Source organism: Acomys russatus, chromosome 14 (assembly GCF_903995435.1).
Source record: "Acomys russatus chromosome 14, mAcoRus1.1, whole genome shotgun sequence".
Taxonomy (NCBI): Eukaryota; Metazoa; Chordata; class Mammalia; order Rodentia; family Muridae; genus Acomys; species Acomys russatus.
This window is the reverse complement of record NC_067150.1, coordinates 45,699,259-45,722,512: the sequence shown is the minus strand read 5'-3', so window position 1 is coordinate 45,722,512 and position 23,254 is coordinate 45,699,259. Positions and strand designations below refer to the sequence as shown.

At 40.9% G+C, this 23,254-nt stretch overlaps 1 protein-coding gene across 4 annotated transcripts in view; it reads left to right on the top strand.

Moving 5' to 3' along the window:
- Dmxl2 (Dmx like 2) overlaps window positions 1–23,254 on the top strand; it is a 128,538-nt gene that overhangs the window by 58,727 nt on the left and 46,557 nt on the right. For all 4 annotated transcript variants that reach the window (XM_051156466.1, XM_051156464.1, XM_051156465.1 and 1 more), the window contains exons 14-19: window positions 7,578–7,667; window positions 10,534–10,657; window positions 13,818–13,937; window positions 15,489–15,716; window positions 18,136–19,812; window positions 22,619–22,729. In XM_051156466.1, coding sequence (XP_051012423.1) covers window positions 7,578–7,667; window positions 10,534–10,657; window positions 13,818–13,937; window positions 15,489–15,716; window positions 18,136–19,812; window positions 22,619–22,729 — 2,350 coding nt within the window. The remainder of the gene's footprint in view (window positions 1–7,577; window positions 7,668–10,533; window positions 10,658–13,817; window positions 13,938–15,488; window positions 15,717–18,135; window positions 19,813–22,618; window positions 22,730–23,254) is intronic.

The following is a 23,254-nucleotide window of genomic DNA, read 5'->3' as shown; positions in this document are numbered from 1 at the left end:
GAGGATCAGGACATTTGAAGTCATCATTGGTTCCATAGTGAGTTCTGGGGTAACTTGAGCCATATGTAAATGTCTCAAAAAAAAAAAAGAGAATTATTAATAAATGATCAGCAATTTTAAGAGTGACTTGGAGGTATTTAGGAGTGTCCAGTTAGTTCCTAGATCTATGGCACTAGAAATGTTTTTACCAGCAGAGATCAGATTAGGATCAATATGGAAATTTCTATTGAAGACTGGGTTTTGCTTTGCTTTGGACGAATAGGTAAGATTTGGAAAGATGACACCTTTGTTTTTGCCTGAGTGAAAATAAATGTGCATATAGGAAAATATACATATTAAACTTGTTCTAGAGATAGCAGGAAAAACATTTGGATGCTTGGTGTTAGAGAAAGTCTCAGCTCTGCTATACCACCCTAAATCCATCTTGTTTTGAGTGATAGTGGGGGCTAAATAAGGTCAGCCCTGCTTAGTATCTGGATGGGAGAAAGTCTGCAGAATTAGCAATGTAGTTGTCTCCCAGCCCTTTTGGTTTATTTCAGGAAAGGTCTTGCTAAATTGTTTCAGCAGGGCTTGAACCTGTTACTGTCTTGTCTTAGCTTCCAGGGTAGTTGGGACTATATAGGCTTTTGCCATCAGCAGCCTGCTTTTGTTTTTGACAATTAGACATCAGCCTGTTTTTAGTTTGGTTACCTGTGGTGTTTTTCCTGCCGAAACAATTTAGCAAGACCTTTCCTGAAGTAAAATAGAAGGGCTGGGAGACAGTTCAGTGGTAGTGTGTCTGCCTAATGTTGACTGTGGGTCTTTACATCTGCTCCCATCAGTTGCTGGATGAAGCCCCTCTCATGACATTATGCTAGGCTCCGATCTACAAGTATAGCAGGGTATCATTAGCAATCATTTCATTGCCTTTTTCCACCCCTCTCCTCTTCCTCCTCTTCCTCCTCCTCCTCTTTCTCATTTTTTATTTTTCCTGGGCATTTTTGGTTCTATCCCAGGTCTCTAGGCTATCCACCCTCTGGTCCCTAGCCCTCCAGGCAGGTCAGACATGGACTCCCTCTCCTGGCATGAGTCTCAAGCTAGACTGGTCATTGGTTGGCCACTCCCACAAGTTCTCTGCCACCCTTACCCCAGCACATCTTGTTGGCAGGACACATGGTAGGTTGAAGGTTTTGTGGTTGAGTTGGTGTTCCAATCCCTCCACTGGAAGCCTTGCCTGGTTACAGGAGATGGTTGGTTCAGGCTCCGCATTCCCCTTTATCTTCAGTTTCCTAACTTTTGCTTGCTTTGGGTTTTCTTTCTTTCTTTCTTTCTTTCTTTCTTTCTTTCTTTCTTTCTTTCTTTTTAACATTTTATGGAAAGAGGCACTTAGATTATTAATGTGAAGTTTATTTTCTAAATTAAATTTTTTTGAGATTTATTTTTATTTTGTGCATGTGGATGTTTTGCTTGCTTGTATGTCTGTAGATCATAAGCATTCCTGGTATCTGAGGAGGCCAGAAGAGGTTATCAGATCCCCTGGAACTAGAACTACATACGTTTGTGAGGTGTTGTCTGGGTGCTGGGGATTGAACCTGAGTCCTGGATGAACATTCATCTCTCTTAACCACTGAGCCATTTTTCCCAGCCCCCTAAGTTTATTTATTTATTTTATATGTGTATGTGGTGGGTGCATGTGGGTTTGCACACAGGTGTATGTTCAGGTGCTCACAAAAGCTGCAACTGTGGAGCTCTGTGCATTCCCTGCAGCTCCAGCTGGTCCAAGTTGTTAACTGCTGCAGTAGAGCAGGAAGGGCCTTCCAAATCTTGTAGGCTCAGCTTCTTCAGACATGGGACTGTTTGCTTATCTCCCAAATCTGTAAGCTTGAGGAAACTTTCCACTGTCAGGCCCTATTTGAGGGGTACTGCACTGAGTTCTTGTGTTCTGTCAAATGTTCGGAGAGGATGTTAAAGTCTCTTAACTGGACTTGAGAGTTTGTATATTTTTCCTTATAATTTCTAAAAATTTTACTTCATGTATTTAAAAAGGTCTGTGTTTTATTTGTTTTTAGCACATATATATCTTATCCTGACATCTAGGTGTCAAAGGTCAGGCCTTCTCAGGCGCTGGGGAAGACCCTTGCTTGCCCGTCCTAGCTCCTGGTGGCTCAGGGAGGACTGGCTTCTGCTGATGAGTCTCTGCCTTTACCGCCCCCTGCCAGTTACATCTATTGCATTGCCAGGAGCTGGTCAAGTCCTTTGCGTCTTTAGACTCTTGAGCCATTTGAGTTTCAGTGTTGCATGATTCAAGGATTCTGGGATTTGCTTTTCTAAAACAAACTGCAGAGATTGGCATTTATTTCTGTCTAAACTTAAGTGTAGCTGTTCTGTAAAACTCCCGTCATTTCTGCTTATCCTTTCCCTTTCTTTTTCTTTTTTGCAAGTTCCCCTAGCTACTTCCCCTACTAACCCTGAGTCCGAATAGCAAGAAGTTGGCATATGCTTCCTTATTCCTCAAAATTAGATTTTTAGCAGATGCTGAGCAAAGACCAGCTTACCCTCCCCCCACTGCCCACCTGACATTCAGTGAAAATATTTGAATGTTGTTTAGTAGGTAGAGAAGTAGATCTAGGAGACGTTGAAAGTGTTGAGCAGGGAAGCAAAGTGATGAGTTTGTGTGATGATTTATAGTGGGTGTGCACTGGAAATATGGGAGCAAGGAGTCTACTGAGGTCAACCGAATGTGGTTGAACAGACTGGACCTAGAGGTAGGATTTGGTTAAACCAGGAAAGAACAGACTTAATTGGTTGAATGTGGATACAAAGAGATGATGCTGAGCTTTCTAATGTGATTATGGTTCTGGTGTGCCAAGATACTTGGAAGGTATTTATGATTTAATTTGGGGATATACTGAGTGTGAGGTGAATATAATTTTAGGTTTTCAAGTGTGGCTTAGATCATTGCCCTGGGGGTGGTGTGGTGATAGACACCTTTAATCCCAGTACTTAGAAGGCAGAGGCAGGTGGATCTTTTTAAGTTTTAGGCCAGCCTGGTGGTATATATAGTGAGTTTGAGGACAGTCAGGGCTATGTAGAGAGGCCCTATCACAATATCCACTCCTCCCAAAATAGCAGTGTTCCACATTATATAGCAATGGATATTTGGAATTAATTATTATAAAGACATTGCTGCACATTACTAGATTTGTGCAGGCATTGGTAAATGTCCATATGTGTACTCTTAATTATCAAGAAAAGATTGTGTTCAGCTGCTTAGAAAAACATTTTAAGATGTTTTATATTTTAATATTAAGTTATAATTTTATTTGAATATTGGTTATTTTAGTACTTAAAACACAAGCTTTTGAATATTATAGCCAGTGATGTTAGATTTATTCATTTATCAAGTATGTAGGCTTACTTAAGGATGACTATGACTAGGTATGTGAGAGGAGTCTGGGGTTGAAAATAGAGTAGTTTAAGCCAGGCGTGGTGGTGCATGCCTTTAATCCCAACACTGGGGAGGCAGAGGCAGGCGGATTGATGTCAGTTCAAGGCCAGCCTGGTCTACAAATCAAGTCCAGGACGGCCAAGGCTACACAGAGAGACCCTGTCTCAAAAAAAAAAAAAAAAAAAAAGGAAAAAGTAATATGTATTTTTACTACTAAAAATAAGCTTTCAGAGTAGGAACTATGTAACACGTAATTTGTTTTCACTCAATTCATTGATTCATTAATCTACCAATATTTAATTTTTATCAGTGACCCACTATGGGTAGATAGGACCCAATTGAAAAATAGATGTGCACATTGTACCCAATGATAAGAATATTAAAATGAATAGAAATAGTTTCAATCCTGAGTGAGGCAACCCAAAAAGCCAAACCTGCTGTGTTCTCACTTATGCGTGTACAGTAGCTGTAAAGTGAAGGATAATCATGCTACAGTCCACAGACGCAGAGAGGCTGACTAACAAGGAGGGCTCAGGCAAAGGGCAGGGTGTGCATGAACCCCCTTGCGAAGGGGAAATGGAATAGATTTCACCAGTGGACTGGGAGCAGATAGGGTTGTGACGGGGAGGGATCTAATGTGGGCAAGGGAGAGGGAGAAGATACTGAGAGAAACAACCAGAATTGGGGGGCATTTCAGTGTGAGGTAGAAGCATAGTGCAATGGAAACTCCATAGACTGTACAAGAGTAGCCCTAGCAAAAACTCCTACTAGTGGGGGACATGGAGCCTGAACCGTCTTCTGTAACCAAGCAAGGCCTGAAGTGGAGGGATTGGGACACCAGCCTAGACACAAACCCTCCAACCTACAGTTCGTCCTGCCTGCAGAGTGTTCTGGACTGGAGCATAATTGGCCCTCAGAGAGACTTCAGGCAGCAGCTGGTGGGAGCAGCTGCAGAGTCCCACTGACCAGCACTAGGTGGAGCTCAGGGAGTTCTGCAGAGGAGGGAGGGCAAAGATCAGGGGAAACAGAGGGGTCAGGGGCACCATAGGGGCGTGGCCCACAGAATCAACTGACAGGGACTTGTGGGGAGTTTATAGGGTGTGACCTAAGTCCTTTGCACATAGGTTATGGCTGAGGAGCTTGTGTTCTTGTGGGATTCCTGACAGTGGGAGTGGGGGCTGTCTCTCTCTCTTGCTTTTGGGACTCTTCTCCTCCTACTGGGTTGCCTCATCCAGCCTTGATGTGATGGTTTGTGCCTGGTCTTAGTGTAGCTTGTTATGCCATGTTTGGTTAATGTCCCTGGGAGGCTTGCTTTTTCTTAGGGGAGGTGGAAGGGCCATGGATCTGGGGGCCAGGGGAGGTGGGGGGGGGGAGATGTGGAGGGACGGGAAACTGCAGTTGGGATGCAATATATGATAAAAGAATTTTAAAAAAGAAAACATCTTTAATACCATATAGTCTATATTTTTTCTTCCTCCAACACCCCCGTTTCCACCAGACCTTCTCTGCTTCTCCAACCATCCAAATGTGCTTTTCTTTCTCTCTCTGAATAAGATATAAACAGGCATCTAAAAATACTAATAAAGTAAAATACGAACAAACATCAGAACAGGACACAATAAACAGAAGAAAAAGCACAAGGAACACATGTAGATGCAGGGACACACACATTTGCACACAGAAATCCCATAAAAACAAAACCAGAAACCATAATATATATGCAGAGGACTTGTAAAGAAGAAAAGGAATTCTTGACAATGTGTTATGAGACAAAGAACCCCGAAAGTATCGTTGACTTTGCTTTGCATTACCATCTGCCGCTGGGCGTGAGGCCTGGCCTTGAGAGTGGTTTGTATTCTCAATGAAGCTTCATTGGAGAGAACTAATTTTTCCTTTGTGGGCGGTTATTGGTTGCAGATAGCCCCTGGGTTAGGGCTGGGGGCTTGTGTCCACATTCTCTCAGCACTGGACCCTCACTGGGCTCAGACCTGTGCAGGCCCTGGGCTTCTGCCACAGCCCTGTGAGTTCCTAAGTGCATCCCTCCTGGTGTGTCTGGAAGGCCTTGTTTCGTTGGTGTCTTCTGACTCCTCTGACTCTCACAACCTTTCTGTTTTATCTTACACATGATTCCCTGAGCTCTGAGGGGAGAGATTTGATGGAGACATCTCAGTTAGGACTGAGTGTTCCTAGGTCTCTCACTCTCTGTCTAGCTGTGGGTCTCTTTATCTGTTCCCATCTATTGCAAGAGGGAGCCTCTGATTATAGATGAGCAAGTTACAGATCTGCAAGTACCGAAGAATGTCATTAGGAGCCATTTTATTGCTGTGTTCCTTTTGCAGAACAGTAGGATTTGGTTTTTTCATAGGTCCCTGGATATCATAGTTTCAGGTTCTCGGTCACCTGTGCAGTGTCAGGAATGGGTTCTATCTCATGGAATGATAATGCTTGGCCCTACAATTGAGCCTGTGTGTCTTGCATGCAGACCACCATTATAGATGGAAGGGTTTGTAGCTTGGTTGGTGATTATCTTTCTCCTTTGGTAGCATGCAGAGTACCTTCCAGTACTATGAAATGAACACTAGTTGGTAGGGATGAAGGCTCTAGGTGGGCACCAGCTTGACTTCTCTGCATTCAGTGAGTTGTGTCGGTGTTATTTTCAGCAATTGGGCCTTATTGTCAGTCTGTGAAGAACAGCTGTAAGTCCTTATAGCAGTTTCATTAGAAGTAGGAGTAAGTGGGATGCGGTGTGATAAGTCTGCAACATCTGTAAAACATCTTGTGTTTGGACCTTCTGAAATTGATTCACAATTTTTTTTTTGGTGGCATCGTACTCATTTTTCTCCTTTAAGAAAAGATTTATTAGCCGGGTGTAGTGGCACAGCCCTTTAACCCCAGCACTCAGGAGGCAGAGGCAGGCAGATCTCTCTGAGTTTGAGGCCAGCCTGGTCTGCAAAAGCAAGTCTGGGCAGCCAGGACTATAAGAGAAACCTTGTCTCAAAAAAAAAAAAAAAAAAAAAAAAATCCAGAGATACTGTTAAAGTGTAGATGCACAATACACTTTTAAACAGCACTATCTTGTTGCCACTGGTCTGTTGCTGCACTTTGAGTAGCAGTCTGTGTGTGTGCTAGCAAAGGCCTGACACTTTAGCCTTACAGGGTGTTCATCATAGCTGAGCCCAGGTTTGTTTGCTTGTTTTGTTTTTTTGAGACAAGGTTTCTCTGTGTAGCCTTGACTGTCCTGGACTGACTTTGTTGACCAGGCTGACTTTGAACTCAAAGCAATCCTCCTGCCTCTGCCTCCCTGAGTGCTGAGATCAAAGGCAAGCCCCAGAGCCCAGGTTTCATTGAGGAAAACCAGTAGAATGTCAAAACCATTTATAGGTATTTGAGCTAACACTTTAAATCCCAACTCAAGAGTGACTGTGTTCATACCAATAAATTCAGCACTACTTAATTAGTTATTTTATCTCATGTTTATTAAGCCCAGACTCTATCGCAGTCCGTATTTTCTGGAATTCTACTGATACAAATCGGAAAGATCCTATACATCCAGTATGGATGCTCTTTTCTCTTAGAGCTGAGTTTAGGCTAAGCTGAGGTGGGGAAAGGCATTGGGCATTGGAGATGGGTCCTAAGACAGTTAGGTGTTGAAAGGCTTTTATTTAAAAGAGATGGCTTCTTGGTGGAGCTAGGGGGAAGACCCTTCCCCGTATGAAGTTTGGGGAACTTTAAGAGATCAGAAGCTAGCTTCATGTTTTCGTTGAAACAATGTCATCTCAAGAGACAAAGGCCCACTCGTCAGTTGTGATCTCTGCATTTCATTTGGAGAGTTGTATTTTGAAAACTGGCACTAAACATCCATAAGCCATATATTCCAGCACTGGGCTAGGTCCTTAGGCACATTTGTCTTGATGAAGATATTGAAATAGCTAAATGCTTTGAAGTTACAGTATTTGTCTTAATATTGTCAGTTTTCTAATGTCTTAACTTAAAAAAAAACAGATATGAGAATGGAAATTTGATGTATTTCCTTGAATCTATTAATTGTTGTCAGTGATATTTGGGTGGGCTTTAGTGCCTATGATACTATCTCATATTGACAGAATGGTAATTTTATTAATCATTGACATTTTGCATTTGTTGTTTACAGAAACTTATTGGAGAAGTGTTTAACATTGTGAGCCAACAGTCCACTGCTCGACCAGGCTGCATTATTGAACTTGATGCAATCACTGACCAAGTAAAACCATGCTTTCAAATTGGTGATGTAGTATGCTGCATTTAATTTCAGTGTTTTCTGTGTATATTTTTTCATTTTAGGGTAATTCTCATTTGGTAAAACATCCAATGTCTAGTGATCCCCAAAATGAGAGGGGAAATCTACTAATGACTTACGAGTTACTGCTCTCTAATTGACTTGTATCTGTGTCTTTATCTCTTTTTTAAACATTTATTATAATTTATTCAGATTACATCCCGATTGTTATCCCCTCGCTTGTATCTTCCTGTTCCCACCCTCTCTCCCTCCTTCTTCCGCCCCGCTTCCCTCCCCTAGACCTTTGACAGAAGGGGACCTCCTCCCCTACCATATGACACAGCCTGTCAGGTGGATAGCTTGCTTCCCCTTCTTCTGTGTGCCTGCTGGGCCTCCCCACCAAGGGGAAGTGATCAAATCTTATTTAAAGGAAGTTTGAAACTATAACCCTAGTGTCTACATGCTGAAGGTAGACACAGTACAGCTGTGCACAGACTCCAGATGTGCCTGCCTTCACCTTCCATGTTAGCTTTCATTTCAGCGTTTACTTGCTTGGGCCTCAGATTGTTTTTTAATTGGGTACATTGAAATGCAGATGAATGTAGTCTCTGCATATATTTTTACTTTGTATTCACAAGGTTTTGTGTGGTCAGGTTTTTTTCTCTGCCTCCTACTGGGAAAAGAGGACAGTCCTTCTCCCACTAACGTTCATTTATCCCTGTCATCTTTATTTCTTTAAGGTCATGTTCATGGACTCAGAGAGAAAGCACAGCCATTTAAACAAAAAAGATTACTTTGAAGAATTGACCTCATCTTTAAAACAAAACAAAATGAAGAATAAGTCAAGTATAGAGTTACTCACAATTTTTCCATGGTGCTTGCATTCTTTTTTTTTTTTTAATTGTTTTTTTTTTTTTTTTTTTTTTTTTTTTTTTTTTTTTTTTTGAGATAGGGCTTCTCTGTGTAGCTTTGGCTGTCCTGGACTCACTTTGTAGACCAGGCTGGCCTCGAACTCACAGAGATCCGCCTGCCTCTGCCTCCCGAGTGCTGGGATTAAAGATGTGCTCCACCACCGCCTGGCTTGGTGCTTGCATTCTTAAGAGAAATGAAGATGTTTCTAAATTTGGAGAAATTACACATCAGCTTTTGGTCCCAAAATGGGGCTGCCAGACTCAAGTTACTAAAGATGCCTTCAAGGAAATTGTAACTTTTCTGTCCTCAAGCTGCATTATTGGGCTGTACATTTGTACATTCTACTAGTTATTTCCAGAGAAATCTAGAAGAGTGGATTCCCCCACTTGCACCTCTTTGCTCTCTTTACCATGGGACATCGATGTAGTCCACTTTCACATAGTTTTGTTTGTTTGTTTTTACTTTACATTTTGAGTAGCACAAGGGTGGTAAAAACCTAACAACCAATAAATGACTGGCGAATAAATCTCAGAGTCTATTAAAAAAAAAACCTCAGGGTAGTTTGTTTCCAATGTGTTTTCTGATCTGTCTCTGTCTCTCCCTCCATCCCCTTCCCCTTCCTCCCTTGTTTTCTCTTCCCTCCATCAATGTTGACTGCCTTCCCTGAGTCAGTTCTCTTTGTTCTCTTGTTTGTTTTGAGGCAGCTGGCTGTGTGGCTCAGCCTGGAACTCACAGCCACCTCAACCTCCTGAGTACTGAGATTATAGGCTTGCATTGCCAGGACTGTGGTCTCTAACTTCTGTACCCATGAAGGCATTGCCCTTTTCATTTGTTTTCTTTTACCTTGGGAAGGTGGCCTTATTTTTTAAAGAGATTTTACATTATTATACTTAAAGAGACCCAAAAATAAAATAAAATAAAGTCCTGAACTTTGATACATACAGTTTCTATGGCTTAAACTAATATTATAGTCCTTCGCTTCGTTCCGTGTAAGGAGCTCAGTTTTCCTGAACTTTTCAGATCGCACCCTGTTCTTTCAGTGCCAAATTAAAGCTACTCTCTGAAGTTCTCAGTGATCTCAGCTCTCTTCTGTTGTATTCCCTGGCTTGACTCGAGCCATCTCCTTGGATTTCACTTCACCAGTTGGTTCTAGATAGCTGTTTGTGAGCGCTTCTATTCCCTGTGATCTGGAAACATGGCCATCAGCTTATCTCCAGTGCATTTCATAGGTCCTTCCAACAACCCTCTGTACACGTTCACGTAAATGTATTCTGCAGACTGTGTCTGCTGTAAACAGGCTTTCATGGGCCCCACTACATGGTCTACAGGAGTGATTTTTGTCTCAAGCTTTAGTGTTTGTTGCTAGTGCTCTCAGGCAGACTTGGAAAATCTGCTGGTTGTCTGTTAGTCTAGTGAGCACAGCCCTCTCCAGTGGTCATCTCTGCTGAAAATGGTTCAGGCCATTTAAGTACCTTTTATTTTTGAGTACTTTTTAAAGATTTGTTCTTTTTATTTTTAATTATGTGTAGATGTGTGTATCTGATTCTGGATAAGTACACGTGAGTGTTGGGGCTCCAGGAGACCCCAGACATTGGTTGATTCCCCTGGAGCTGGAGTTGTTGTTGTGAGTCATAGGACCTGGGTCCTGGACACTGAATGTGGCTCTTAGGCTCTGAGCCAGCTCTTCAGCTCCAGTGGTTTTGTTGGTTTGAGACACACATTATGTTCTGTTTTGAGGTTAGCTGTGCTATCTTTGAAAATACTTTTTAAAATTCAAGAACATCTTAATAATGTTTTTTCTGCTACTATTTTTCTAGTTAGATTAAGAATAGATGTTGTAGAAAGATTTTCTTTTTTCTTTTCTGTATTAGTGGTGAGGAGGTAGGGAATGGGAAATAAAGAATTCCAAAGATGAAAAACTCACTTATCTTGTTTGTAGTGTGGCTCAAATACACAGCTACTCCATGTATTTCAAGAAGATTTTATTATTGGATATAGACCACATAAGGAAGATACGGAGAAAAAGGAAAAGGAAACAGAAGTATTTTTTCAGCCATCACAAGGTACGTTTTGATGAAGTGGACTGACTCACTGTCATTCCAAAACTGCCTAAGATAATGACACCTCATCTGGAAAAACAAAAAAGGGACTTGCTTAATTATTGAAAAGCCCTTCAAATTCATCATGGTGTGTGTGTGTTAGGTGGTCACTCTCAAGCTCTGGATTTTTTTGTTTTTGTTTTTGTTTTGTTTTGTTTTTTTGAGACAGAATTTCTCTGTGTAGCCTTGGCTGTCCTAGACTCGCTTTGTAGACCAGGCTGTCCTTGAACTCACTGCGATATGCCTGCCTCTGCCTCCCGAGTGCTAGGATTAAAGGCGTGCACCACCACGCCTGGCCACTCTCAAGCTTTGGGCACATAGGTCAGACACCTGGAGAGATGGCACATTGGTTAAGAGTGCTTGCTACTCTTCCAAAGGACCTGTGTTTGGTTGTCAGCAGCCTTTTTGAAAGAAAATAGCTTTTCTACATGATCTTTCAAAAACAGAGTATAATGTTTAGTTTCAACTTCAGAATTCAGCATCAAGTATTTCTTTTAGAAGTTATGATTTTGTGTTTATAGAGGTCATGATGTACTAAGACGAAAAGGTATGCCCTGCTCTAAAGATGCGTCTCTATGATGAGCACCTCTTTAGTTTAAAAAGGGGTTCTAGATATTTCCTCTCCTTGGGTGTATCTCTTATTCCTCTATCAAATTAAACAAAAAAATTTTTCTTAATATTTCTTAAGAGTGTCTCTCTCTCTCTCTCTCTCTCTCTCTCTCTCTCTCTCTCTCTCTCTCTCTCTCTGTGTGTGTGTGTGTGTGTGTGTTTGGCTTTTCTCCCAACTTTATAAGTTTTCTTTAAAGACTTCATATGCACATTTCTACTCATCCATTCCTCTTCCTTATTTTTTGTATTTTCTAGCTTTAAAAAAATTAAAAAACAACAACTTTATTTTATGTATTGGGTGGTTTGCCTGTATGTATTTTGCATCCACTGAGTTCCTAGTGCTGGGGGAGGTGATAAGGGTAGTTGTGAATTGCCATGTGGGTGCTGATAGCTGAACCAGGCTCTTCTTGGAAAGCAGCTGTCATAACTAGGGGTTCTGTTATTGCAATGAAACACCATGACCAAAAACAAGCTGAAGAGGAAAGATTTATTCAGCTTACACTTCCACATCACAGTTCATCACCAAAGGAAATCAGGAAAGGAACTCAAACAGGGCAGGGACTTGGAGGCAGGAGCTGATGCAGAGGCCAAGGGGGAGAGCTGCTTACTGGCTTGATCAGCGTGGCTTGCTTTCCTAGCCTCATTCTTACAGAAGCCAGGACCACCAGCCCAGGGATGGAACAGCTCAGAATGGCCTGGGCCCTCCCCATCAATCACTGAATAAGAAAATGCCCTGTGCTGGGTCTTATAGGGGCATTTTCTCCAATGAGGCTCCCTCTTCTGTGACTCCAACTTATGTCAGACTTACATAAAACTATCCATCAGGGAAGCCAGAGCTCTCAATCTCTGAGCCCTCTCTAAAGCCCCTTCCTACACTTCTGAAGAAGATATTGTTACTTACATTATCAAGCTAGTGAAATTAAAAAAAAAAAAAACACCCTCAGAATCACATAGTAAGTAGTTTGTGTGTCATATGCCTAAAATACTGGCACTTTTTGTGTTTTTAATTTGTTTGACTCCATATCCAAGCTAGGTCCACATATTTTTATGTGCATGTGCATACCGGGGACTAAACTCTGCTACTCATATGACAAGCACTTACCAACTGAGCCAGCTCTCAGTGATCAAGCTTTCATTGTAAAAGAAGTTTGTGGTGTTCAATGTAGATCTCATTTTCACTTTTAAACAATTCAGTTGTTAACAGGAAAAATGTACTCAAACATGAAATTTCTACAAGTTTCTTTATGCTTTTACCACTGCCTCAATTACTTACAGTTTTAAAAAAAGTGTTATTTCATATTAGAAAAGCAGTATAATAGGATGAAAACGTTCTGTTATTTTATTTATTTATTATTTATTATGTGTATGTGTGTACATGGACATGTGCACCATGGTGCACATGTGGGCTCAGAGAACAACTTGAGTTCTGGTGATTAAAGATTGCTCTTCAGGCTTGGCAGCAAGCTCCTTTACCGCTGATCCAGCTTACTGGCTTTCATGTTTAGTTTTTATTGCCTGATTGTTAATTCATCTTCGGATTCCTTTTGTGTAGGCCTTTATGTGTTTTTAAATTTTAACTTTTCTTTACTGAGGTATTATGAGAGCATGATGTGAGCGTGTAGGTGTGCACGTGAAGGGGTATAACTGTGGGGTTACTTCCCTCCTCCCTCCTTTTCATGGGTTCTGGGGATTGAACTCGGGAAGCCAGGCTTGTGTGGCAAGCTCCTTTAGCCACTGAGCCAACTCACTACCCTCTTTGTATAATTCAACAAAGCCAGATTAACAGTTATATTTAAAAAAATATTTAAAATGATTTTTTCCTATACTAGTCTGTTCTCTGATGTATTTCAGTAGTCCAGTACCATAGACTGTATAAATGAAAAAGAAGAGAGATTTTTGGTGAATTTTGGTCAAAGGTTGAAAGATTGTATTTGAAGATATCAGAGCCCTAGGGGCATCTCAGAATATCACATAGGAGGAGAGCGGAAACAAACGTCTTCTTTCTCCCTCTTAGAAATCTACCGGTATAAGAGGCTGAGCGTGGTGGCGCATGCCTTTAATCCCAGCACCCAGGAGGCAGAGCCAGGTGGATCTCTGTGAATAAGAGGCTAGCCTGATCTACAGAGTGAGTCCAGGACAGCCAGGACTATACAGAGAAACCCTGTCTTGAAAAACAACAAAAAACCCAAACTATCAGAAATCCACCAGTCAGTATGCAACCATTGTGGCTTCACTCTGATGCCCTTGTCTAACCCTGCTGCCTTTTAAAGGCCCCACCTCTAAACACTACAGTCAGATTAGGGTTTTACCTTCCTAATGCCTTCACACAGTGGGAAGAGTTAAGAGTTAAGTCAGTAAGAATTTTAGAAAGGACAAATCCGATTCAAGTCATCAATATTTTGCTTTCTTTCCAACTTCTGTGAATTCAAGAGATTTTTTTTCTTTATTTTTTACCATTAAATTTTTTTCTAGCCCTGTAGAAAAAATTAATTATTCTTTTCCTTTTGAACAATAGGATATCGCCCACCACCATTTTCAGAAAAATTCTTTTTAGTAGTCATTGAGAAGGACAGCAATAACAACTCTGTTCTCCATATGTGGCACCTTCATCTTAAATCTGTGCAAGCATGTTTAGGTGAGTCGTTAAATTACTGCTCTATGCGGAGGTGATGGGAAAGAGGTAGAGAATGCGCTAGGTTGTTTGATTCTTTACGATGAAGGGTGAATTATAAATGGAGTTGGTAAACGAACATAAGAGTTCTTCCACGCTTTACTTACTTAAATATATATTATTTGACTTTATGTTTTGAGACAAGGGTCTCATGATCCACCCTAAGCTGTTACAAAGCCCAGCCCAAGATCCTCAGTCTCCTGAGTGTTAGGTTTGGAAGATACATGCAGCTGCGCTGTGCTTCTGAGACAGACTGACCCTAAAAATAACCCTGTCTGGGGTACAGTAGACATACTGGAAATAAAGTAAAATAAAATAAATTTAAAAGGTGATGAGTTATTTTTAGTTAACATTATCGAGTACCTGTCACCTGTTTGTGGCTGCCATGTCCCTAAGTCAGCCCTGCTGTAGAATCGATAGGATATTTTGTAGATCTCACATTGCTCTCTGATAGGTGCTCAGCTTAGCACAGTGAGAAACAGTTGTGGCAAAATATGATTGAGTACTGAAGGTTAACATTAAAAATAGTGTGGATGATAAATTATTTCTCACATGTTTTACTATACACATTTGGATGAATAATGAAGCAAAGAAATTGAATGGGAGGATAGTGCTACATTTGTCACTCAGTTTTTTTACCTGGGCAAGGACTTTATCAATGAGCTATGTTCTTTTCTTTTTTTTCTTTTTTGAGGCACAATCACATTATATAGCCTAGGCTAGCCATGAGCCCACTCTGTAGGCTATATTGACAGTTGTTTTAATTTTAATTTTTAAACTTTGCTTTCTGAGAGATCATTGCTAACTAAAGAATCACTTGGATAGCCATACCACTGTTTTTGGATAATGAGATATATTATTCTAATTTGCATATTATAATTAGATATTTTTATGGATTTCAGTGATATTTTAATACAGTTGTAGGTAGTCTTGGATTCAGGGTAACTGGTTTATCCTCTCAGACACTTGTCATTTAGTTTTCAGGGTGTATCTACTTTAATCTAGTTAGCATAAAGGACTAAGAGCTGTCAAAAGAGTGTATTATTTCTGGTAGTTACGTTACTAAACAGTTTTATGAACACAAACTTATTTAAGTTCCTTTACAACTAAGCAATCTCACTAGCCTACCAGACTGGTTATTAAAAGTACAGATTACCGAGATCTGTCCCAAGTCGATGTAATCAGTGTCTCTGGTGTTAGACATGGGAGTTTGTGTGTTAATGCATTTCTTGGGCCTTTAGTGTGCTAAGGTTTAGGGATGCTCTGCTGTGCAAGTTAAGGTTTCACATCTCACATGTTGTAGTTCTCCCCTGCCATACCCATGTAAAGTTGTTGTTCATGGTGAGAAGGAACCAAATATTTGAAAAGTGTGTATTTTTCAAGATTACCAGAAAGGAGCCTGAAATTTTTCTCCCAAGAAGTGGAAATACTTGTAAGAAGCATTTCTTAGAAAATAATAAAGTGTTTCCTCTCATATGTTTAGTGGTGATAATGATCTCAAATTTATTTGCAAAGCCAAAGCTGCAGAAGGCATCTCATCTGACAGTCTGCTGTCAGTCCCTGGACAGGTGAAGGTGGACTCCTCTGCAGAACCCTCCCCTAGTGTGAGCTCCATGCCACACTCTTCATCTATTGCCAATCTTCAGACTGCTAGCAAACTCATTCTGAGCTCCAGACTGGTGTACAGCCAGCCGCTAGACCTGCCGGCAGCTGTTGAAGTAATTCGAGCAACACCTTCAGCAGGTACAGTGTTCTTGACACTGAGCGGGGATGGCTCTGAGTGTTACTTCTGAGTGTGTGCTACAGTGGCATTGGGGTACTTATTGCTTGTAGTGATCTACCCATTTAGAAGCATGTTTATGTTAATAGCTTATTACGATAAATTCAATTTGCTGGCTCTCTCCTGACCATGTCCATGTGGAAGAGTGAGAAGGAACCAAACAGTTTAAAAGCATATTTCTCAAAGTAACCAAGAAGGAGCCTGAAACTATCTCCTAAGAAGCTGCATTTATTCCCCCCTTTGGTTTTTCTCCTTATGTATCTCATGCTAGCCTTGAACTCATGGTTGTCTTCCTGTCTTAGCCTCCTGGGTGTTGGGATTAAATTTTTTTCCTTCAAAAGTATCTGTCAGCGTAATAAAGGTAAAATGTGATTAGCACAGAGTGAAGTCTTAAATTAAAATATTCTACATTTATAAGTTTAGGTGTTTATTGGGCGGGAACATGGTACAGCACACATGTGGAAGTAGTCAGAGCATATTGTGGAGGAGCCAATTCCAGTAGTGTTAGAGATCACACTGGACTGAATCACTAGGTTTGGGGGCAAGCACCTTTACCTACTAAGCTATATAGTTGTGAACACAACACTGAAATGAGCTTCAGTGATTTGCATACACATAAATTTCTTCTCTGAAGTTTTGCCATCATGGTATTCCAAAATGTAAACAGGATACCTTATGTTAAAATATGTATTTCAAGACGTTGAAATGGCTCTGCTGGTGGAGACAGTTTCTATAGGCTTAATGATCTGAGTGCAATCTCAGGTCCTATACAGTGTCAAGCGGCCTCCATGTGTAAACCATGACATAGTCAGTCAGTCAGTCAGTCAGTCAGTCAGTCTGTCTGTCTGTCTCTCTCTCTCTCTTTGTCTGTGTCTGTCTCTCTGTCTGTGTCTGTCTCTCTCTGTCTGTGTCTCTCTGTCTGTCTGTCTCTCTCTTTGTCTGTGTCTGTGTCTGTCTCTCTGTCTCTGTCTGTCTCTGTCCGTCTGCCCCCCCCCCCCTCTTTCTCGGTGTCATTTATCCAGTTAGACTGGAGGCTACATTTGAAAATGACTTGCCACCTGTGGAATTCTAATTGGAGAGTTCTAGAATAATGATATTGACACACCAAAGTAGAGGGTCAATCTTTTTGTTTTGGTTTTGGTTTTTTGAGACAGGGTTTCTCTGTGTAGCCTTGGCTGTCTTGGACTCACTTTGTAGACCAGGCTGGCCTCGAACTCACAGTGGTCCGCCTGCCTCTGCCTCCCGTGTGCTGGGATTAAAGGCATGCGCCACCACTGCCTGGCTGTGGAGGTTCAATCTTGTTTGGGTTTCTGGCAGATGATATTGAGTATAGTGTTTTTAAATTTTTATTGTTAAGACAGATCTGTACTCACAATTGAAAGATTACCTTGAGAAGACTTTTATTTTTGTGTTTGATGAAGATCTCGACAAATTGTTTTGGTTTAGTTTTGTTGGTTTTTGGCAAAGTCTTACTTTGTATCTGAAGCTGGTCTGGAATTCATCAATGTATGTAGGAAAGTCTTGAACTTTTAATCCTTCTGCCTCTACCTTCCAAGTACTTGGATGGCAGGTATATTTCCCAAATACAGAACGTTTTTAGTTTTTCAAAAATGTGGAGGTTAGTTGGATGGCTGGGTGGTTAAGAGCATTTGCTGTTCTTCCAGAAACCTACAGTAAAGTGCCCACACCAGGCAGCTTCTAACCTCTTGAACCTTAGCTCTGGGAATCTGTCACCTTCTGGCCTCCAAGCTCACCTATATTCATGTGCACATACACGTAATTAACTAATAAATATTTTTAAATTTAATTTTAATTTATGTACATTGGTGTGAGGGTGTCAGATCTTGGAATTACAGACAGTTGTGAGCTGCCATGTGGGTGCTGGGAATTGAACCTGGGTCCTTTGGAAGAGCAGTCAGTGCTCCTAACCACTGAACCAACTCTCCAGCCCCGTAATAAATATTTTTAAAATATTTGAAAAGTTTGTAACATACTCATTTGTTTATTTAAGCTCACAAATAAATTGTATTTACAGAGGCTTTATGAAATGCCTTCAAATGTCTCATAGATTGTAGCATCTGAAGTCAAGTAATATTTCTCCCTGATATTTAGATGGAACAAACTTACATGTTTAAATGGTTTTCCTGCTCTTCCAAAGGTATTGATAGGTTGGAACTTGAACCCAGATCTTATGACCCCAAATCTTAGTCATTATCTTACAGTTGGCAATAGATGGAAGTGTCAGTGACTGTAGACAGGATGACACACGAGGGATCTGCTTCAACACTAAGAGAGGGTGAATTAAACAAGTAAAGAGTTTGGGACCTATTGATCTCACATTGTGTGGTTCTGATTATGACTATTTTCTTCCTTTTTATAAAGGTCATCTGAGTTCCTCCTCGATTTATCCAGTGTGCCTTGCACCTTATCTAGTGGTTACAACCTGCTCAGACAATAAAGTACGCTTCTGGAAATGTTGTATGGAAACGAACTCATTGAGCGGTACAAGTGATGAGAAGGAAACCTATCACTGGAGGAGATGGCCCTTGATGAACGATCAAGGAGAAGATGATAGCAGTACTGTGAGCATTGTGGGAAGGCCCGTCGCTGTTAGTTGCTCATACACAGGCCGTCTTGCTGTGGCTTACAAGCAGCCTATCCACCACAATGGTTTTATTTCTAAAGAGTTTTCTATGCATGTCTGTATATTCGAATGCGAATCTACAGGAGGGTCAGAATGGGTTTTAGAACAGACCATCCATCTTGATGATTTGGTTAAGGTTGGGAGTGTTCTTGATTCAAGGGTCAGTGTTGACAGTAATTTGTTTGTATATAGTAAATCAGATGCATTTTTAAGTAAGGATAGATACCTTATTCCAAATATCAAGCATTTAGTACATTTGGACTGGGTGTCAAAAGAAGATGGCTCTCACATTCTCACGGTGGGGGTTGGTGCTAATATCTTCATGTATGGGAGACTTTCAGGAATTGTAACCGATCAAACGAACAGTAAGGATGGAGTGGCTGTCATTACTTTACCACTGGGTGGTAGTATCAAGCAAGGAGTTAGGTCAAGATGGGTCCTTCTGAGATCTATAGACTTGGTATCCTCTGTGGATGGCACCCCTTCACTGCCTGTTTCTCTCTCTTGGGTAAGAGATGGGATATTGGTGGTGGGGATGGATTGTGAAATGCATGTGTATGCCCAGTGGAAGCACTCTGTCAAATTTGGAGACATCGAGGTTGATAGTCCTGGTGAAGAGACAGCAATACAAGATCATCCTGCCTTTAAATCCACTATGTTGGCAAGAAAAAGTATTGTTGAAGGAACAGCTGTCACTGATGATGTTTTTTGTTCACCAACTGTGATTCAAGATGGTGGCTTATTTGAGGCTGCACATGCACTCTCTCCGACTCTGCCACAGTATCATCCAACTCAGCTGTTAGAACTGATGGACTTAGGGAAAGTGAGAAGAGCTAAAGCCATTCTCTCCCACTTAGTTAAGTGTATTGCAGGTGAAGTTGCAATAGTTAGGGATCCTGACTCCGGAGAAGGAACTAGGCGGCACCTCTCTCGGACCATTAGCGTGAGTGGCAGTACAGCCAAGGATACAGTCACCATTGGAAAGGATGGTACTCGGGATTATACCGAGATAGATTCCATCCCTCCTCTACCACTGCACGCTTTGCTTGCTGCAGATCAGGACACGTCCTACAGAATTTCAGAAGAGAGCACAAAAAAGCCACAGAGCTATGAGGACCATATTGAAAGCCAACCAGAGGATCAATATTCCGAGTTGTTCCAAGTCCAGGAGATAAGAACAGATGATATCGATTTAGAGCCAGAAAAGAGAGAGAACAAATCCAAAGTAATAAACCTGTCACAATATGGACCTGCATACTTTGGCCAGGAACATGCGAGAGTTCTTTCAAGTCATCTGATGCACTCAAGCCTGCCAGGCCTTACTCGCCTGGAGCAGATGTTCCTTGTGGCCTTGGCTGATACTGTGGCCACCACCAGTACTGAGCTTGATGAGACCAGGGATAAGAACTGCTCAGGTAAGTTGTCTCACTGTAAGTTTTAAGTTTATAGTTACCACAAGTATTGTGGTACCTGTGCAATGAATTGTTTTTTCTTTCAACCCTTGTAGGGAAAATAGATCTATGGATAATTATTATAGAATATGATTCTTTATAAGAGAAAAGACAGTGGTCACTTGTATGTATGACAGAGATTTGTGATGTCTGTGTGCATTCTCACTGAATATTTACACTGAAACATTTGTCTTAGTATTTCAAACAGATTGACTCTAATGGTGTTGTTTTTCTTTGAATGATAAAAATGACTTCTGTTTTCTTGTATCATGAAGCTTATAGGGACCTCATGGATTAACTTGCTTATCTTTCCATTTGAGGCATAGATAATTTTTGAAAAGATTTATTTCATTTGATGGATTTTTTTTTTTTTTACATATGTGTATGTGCTGTGTATGCATGCCTGGTTCCTGTGTTAGAGCTCCTGAAACTGGAGTTGCAGATCTTTGTGTGCACTAGAAACTGAACCCAGGCCCTCTACAGGAACATTAAGTGTTCTTAATTGCTGAACTATCTCTCCAGCCCCATGAATAATTTTTTTTACAGTTAGATGTTTGTCCAAAATTTTCAGACATTTATTGTAATAATGTATCTGCCATTTGAAACTGGATCTCATTATTTCCTGCCCAGCTAATTGTAGGTAATAGACATAAGCAATGACTTCAGCAAAGAGAACAAAATTATTGATCATTCATTCATGCATGCAGTAAATATTATAGAGAAGTGAAGGATTACTATGTGCCAGGTACTTTATCCCATTTAATTATTATAATCTTCTATGGATAGGTGACTACTTCTCTCTCTCTCTCTCTCTCTCTCTCTCTCTCTCTCTCTCTCTCTCTCTGTGTGTGTGTGTGTGTGTGTGTGTGTAATAGTATATGTGTGTGTGTGTGTATATATATATGTATATAGTTTTATGCATGAAGATAATCTTAGAAAATTTAAGGAACTCATACAATCATACAGGTATTAAATGACGTAGTGTTTATATATGGAAAGGTGTTGTTTTCAAGAGTGTATTTTAAACATTTCTTAAAACTTAAATTGGGAGGGGGAAATGTTTCCCATAGCCAGTTAAAACTTCTTCACAGGTTTAAATTCTTATAGTGTAGCCCTACAATTTTCTTTCTGTAGATTAAAATAACAAGAAACCTGAAAAGGTTTGTCTGTGACCCACTTTCCAGTTGTGTTGAGAAGGAACAGAAGGTCCTAACTGCTTTTAGAGCAAAACCACCCCCAGAACAACCAGAAGCCTTCTTGTACAACTGCTGTTGTTAAAATTGATGTTGTAACAATTTATATTGTTAATTGTTTTTTCTCTGGGGAATTAAGAAAGTAGGCTTTGGGGCTGAAGAGATGGCTGGGCCTTTCAGAATGCTTGCAACTCTTGCAGAGGACCCAAATTTTATTTCCAGCATCCACATTGAGCAGCTCAGACCTCCATGAGTACTTCACTCATGTGCACCTACCCATACAGACATGCATGCACGCACGTGCACACACACACAAAGGGAGGGAGGGGGATTTTAAAAAATATGTATATAAAGATAAATCTTTTAAAACTGAAATACTTGTCACAATCCACAAAAAATAGTTTAAACTTTCTGATAGAAAGCTTTATCATTGACTAACACATATGGTAACAACAAATGGTTATACTTTAGTTATACAATTCCTGCAGAAAAATCTACCAAGAGTCACAAACTTAATGTCTTAGTTACTTTTCTATTACTGTGAAGAGACACCAAGACCAAGGCAACTTACAGAAGGAAATGTTTATTGGGGCTCAGTTTCAGAGGGTGAGTCCATGGCCATCCTGGTGGGGAACATGGGAGCAGACAGACAAACAGGCACATGTGGAGCTGGAGCAGAGGCTGAGAGCTTACATCTGCTCCACTAGCAGAGAAAGAGAACAAACTGAGAGCGCTGTGGACTTTTGAAATCTCAAAATCTGCCCCCAGTGACACACCTTCCTCAAGGACACACCCTCAATCCTTCCCAGATAGTCCCACCAACAGGGGACCAGTATATGAGCCTTGGGGCTCGAGAGGTGGCTCAGAGGTTAAGAGCCCTGACTTGCTCTTCCAGAGATCCTGAGTTCAACTCCCAGCAAGCACGTGATGGCTTACAACCATCTATAATGAAATATGATGCCCTCTTCTGGCCTGCAGGCATACATGTAGGCAGAACATTGTATACATAATAATAAAGAAATCTTTAAAAAAAAAAAAAGAGTATATTAGCCTTAGCCCAGCACTTGGGAGGCCAAAGCAGACAGATCTCTGTGAGTTTGAGGCCAGCCTGGTCTAAAGAGTCAGTTCCAGGATAGCCAGGCCTGCTACACAGAGAAACCCTGTCTTGGGGTGGGGCGGGGGTGGGAGGGAGAGAAGCAAAGAAAAAAGTAAAAAACAACTATCTGAGCCTTTGGAGGCCATTCTCAGTCAGTCCACTACACTTACTTAGTATATGTTTCGCTAGATTTCAAGGTTTCTTTAATTTATTATTAGTAAGGGTAAGTACTAATGTTATTTGTACTAGTAGATAACTATTTTCCCAAATAATTTTTTACTTAGGAGTTTTAATATTTCTTTTTCATAAGGTTACATATTTTGTAAAGATGCTAACTTATTTACAAAGGAGTATGTTAAAATGTGTATTATACAGATTATTAGAGAGTTTAATGTTCAGCTCATACCCTTTGAATCTATTTGTGGCTGTTTGATCCTGTTGGATCCCTTCTTCTTAAAACATTTTCTTTTTACAATTACAGGAAGAGACACGTTAGATGAGTGCGGTTTGAGATACTTGTTAGCAATGCGCTTGCACACATGTCTGTTAACATCACTGCCGCCTTTATACCGAGTCCAGCTCCTTCACCAAGGTATTCTACTTACTGTTCAAACCTTTGTGCTACTTGTGTTGTGACAGTGGGTGTGGTTGTGTTTGTGTCTTAGCGGCAGGTGGATCATGCACACACACCCATTAGTAGCTTTAGATCTTCATGTTGCACGGTACCCACTCAGCGTCGGAGACTACATGGTAAATTGTAGTAGAAAACAAAGGCCTAAAGTTGTGATAACTCCGAGCATCTACAGCACAGGTCTGAGCTTTTCTGATGCCTTCTCTTTAAAACCACATAAACTCCATTCTTCCTGTTGTCATCTCGGTTCCCTCTCTTCATCCTCCTCTTTGTTCCTGTGCTTCCTCCTATGTGCTGCTTCCTTCCTTTTCACAGGGTCCCCCTATGTGGCCCTGGCTGGACTTGAACTCTTGGTGATCCTCTTGCCTGAGCTTCCAGGCGTTGAGCTTAGAAAGGCATGTTCTACCAGGCCCCACTTTCCTGATTTTTACTCAGGCTTATGTTCTTAGTTGCTATCAGGGATGTTGATGTTTTAAAAGATTCCCA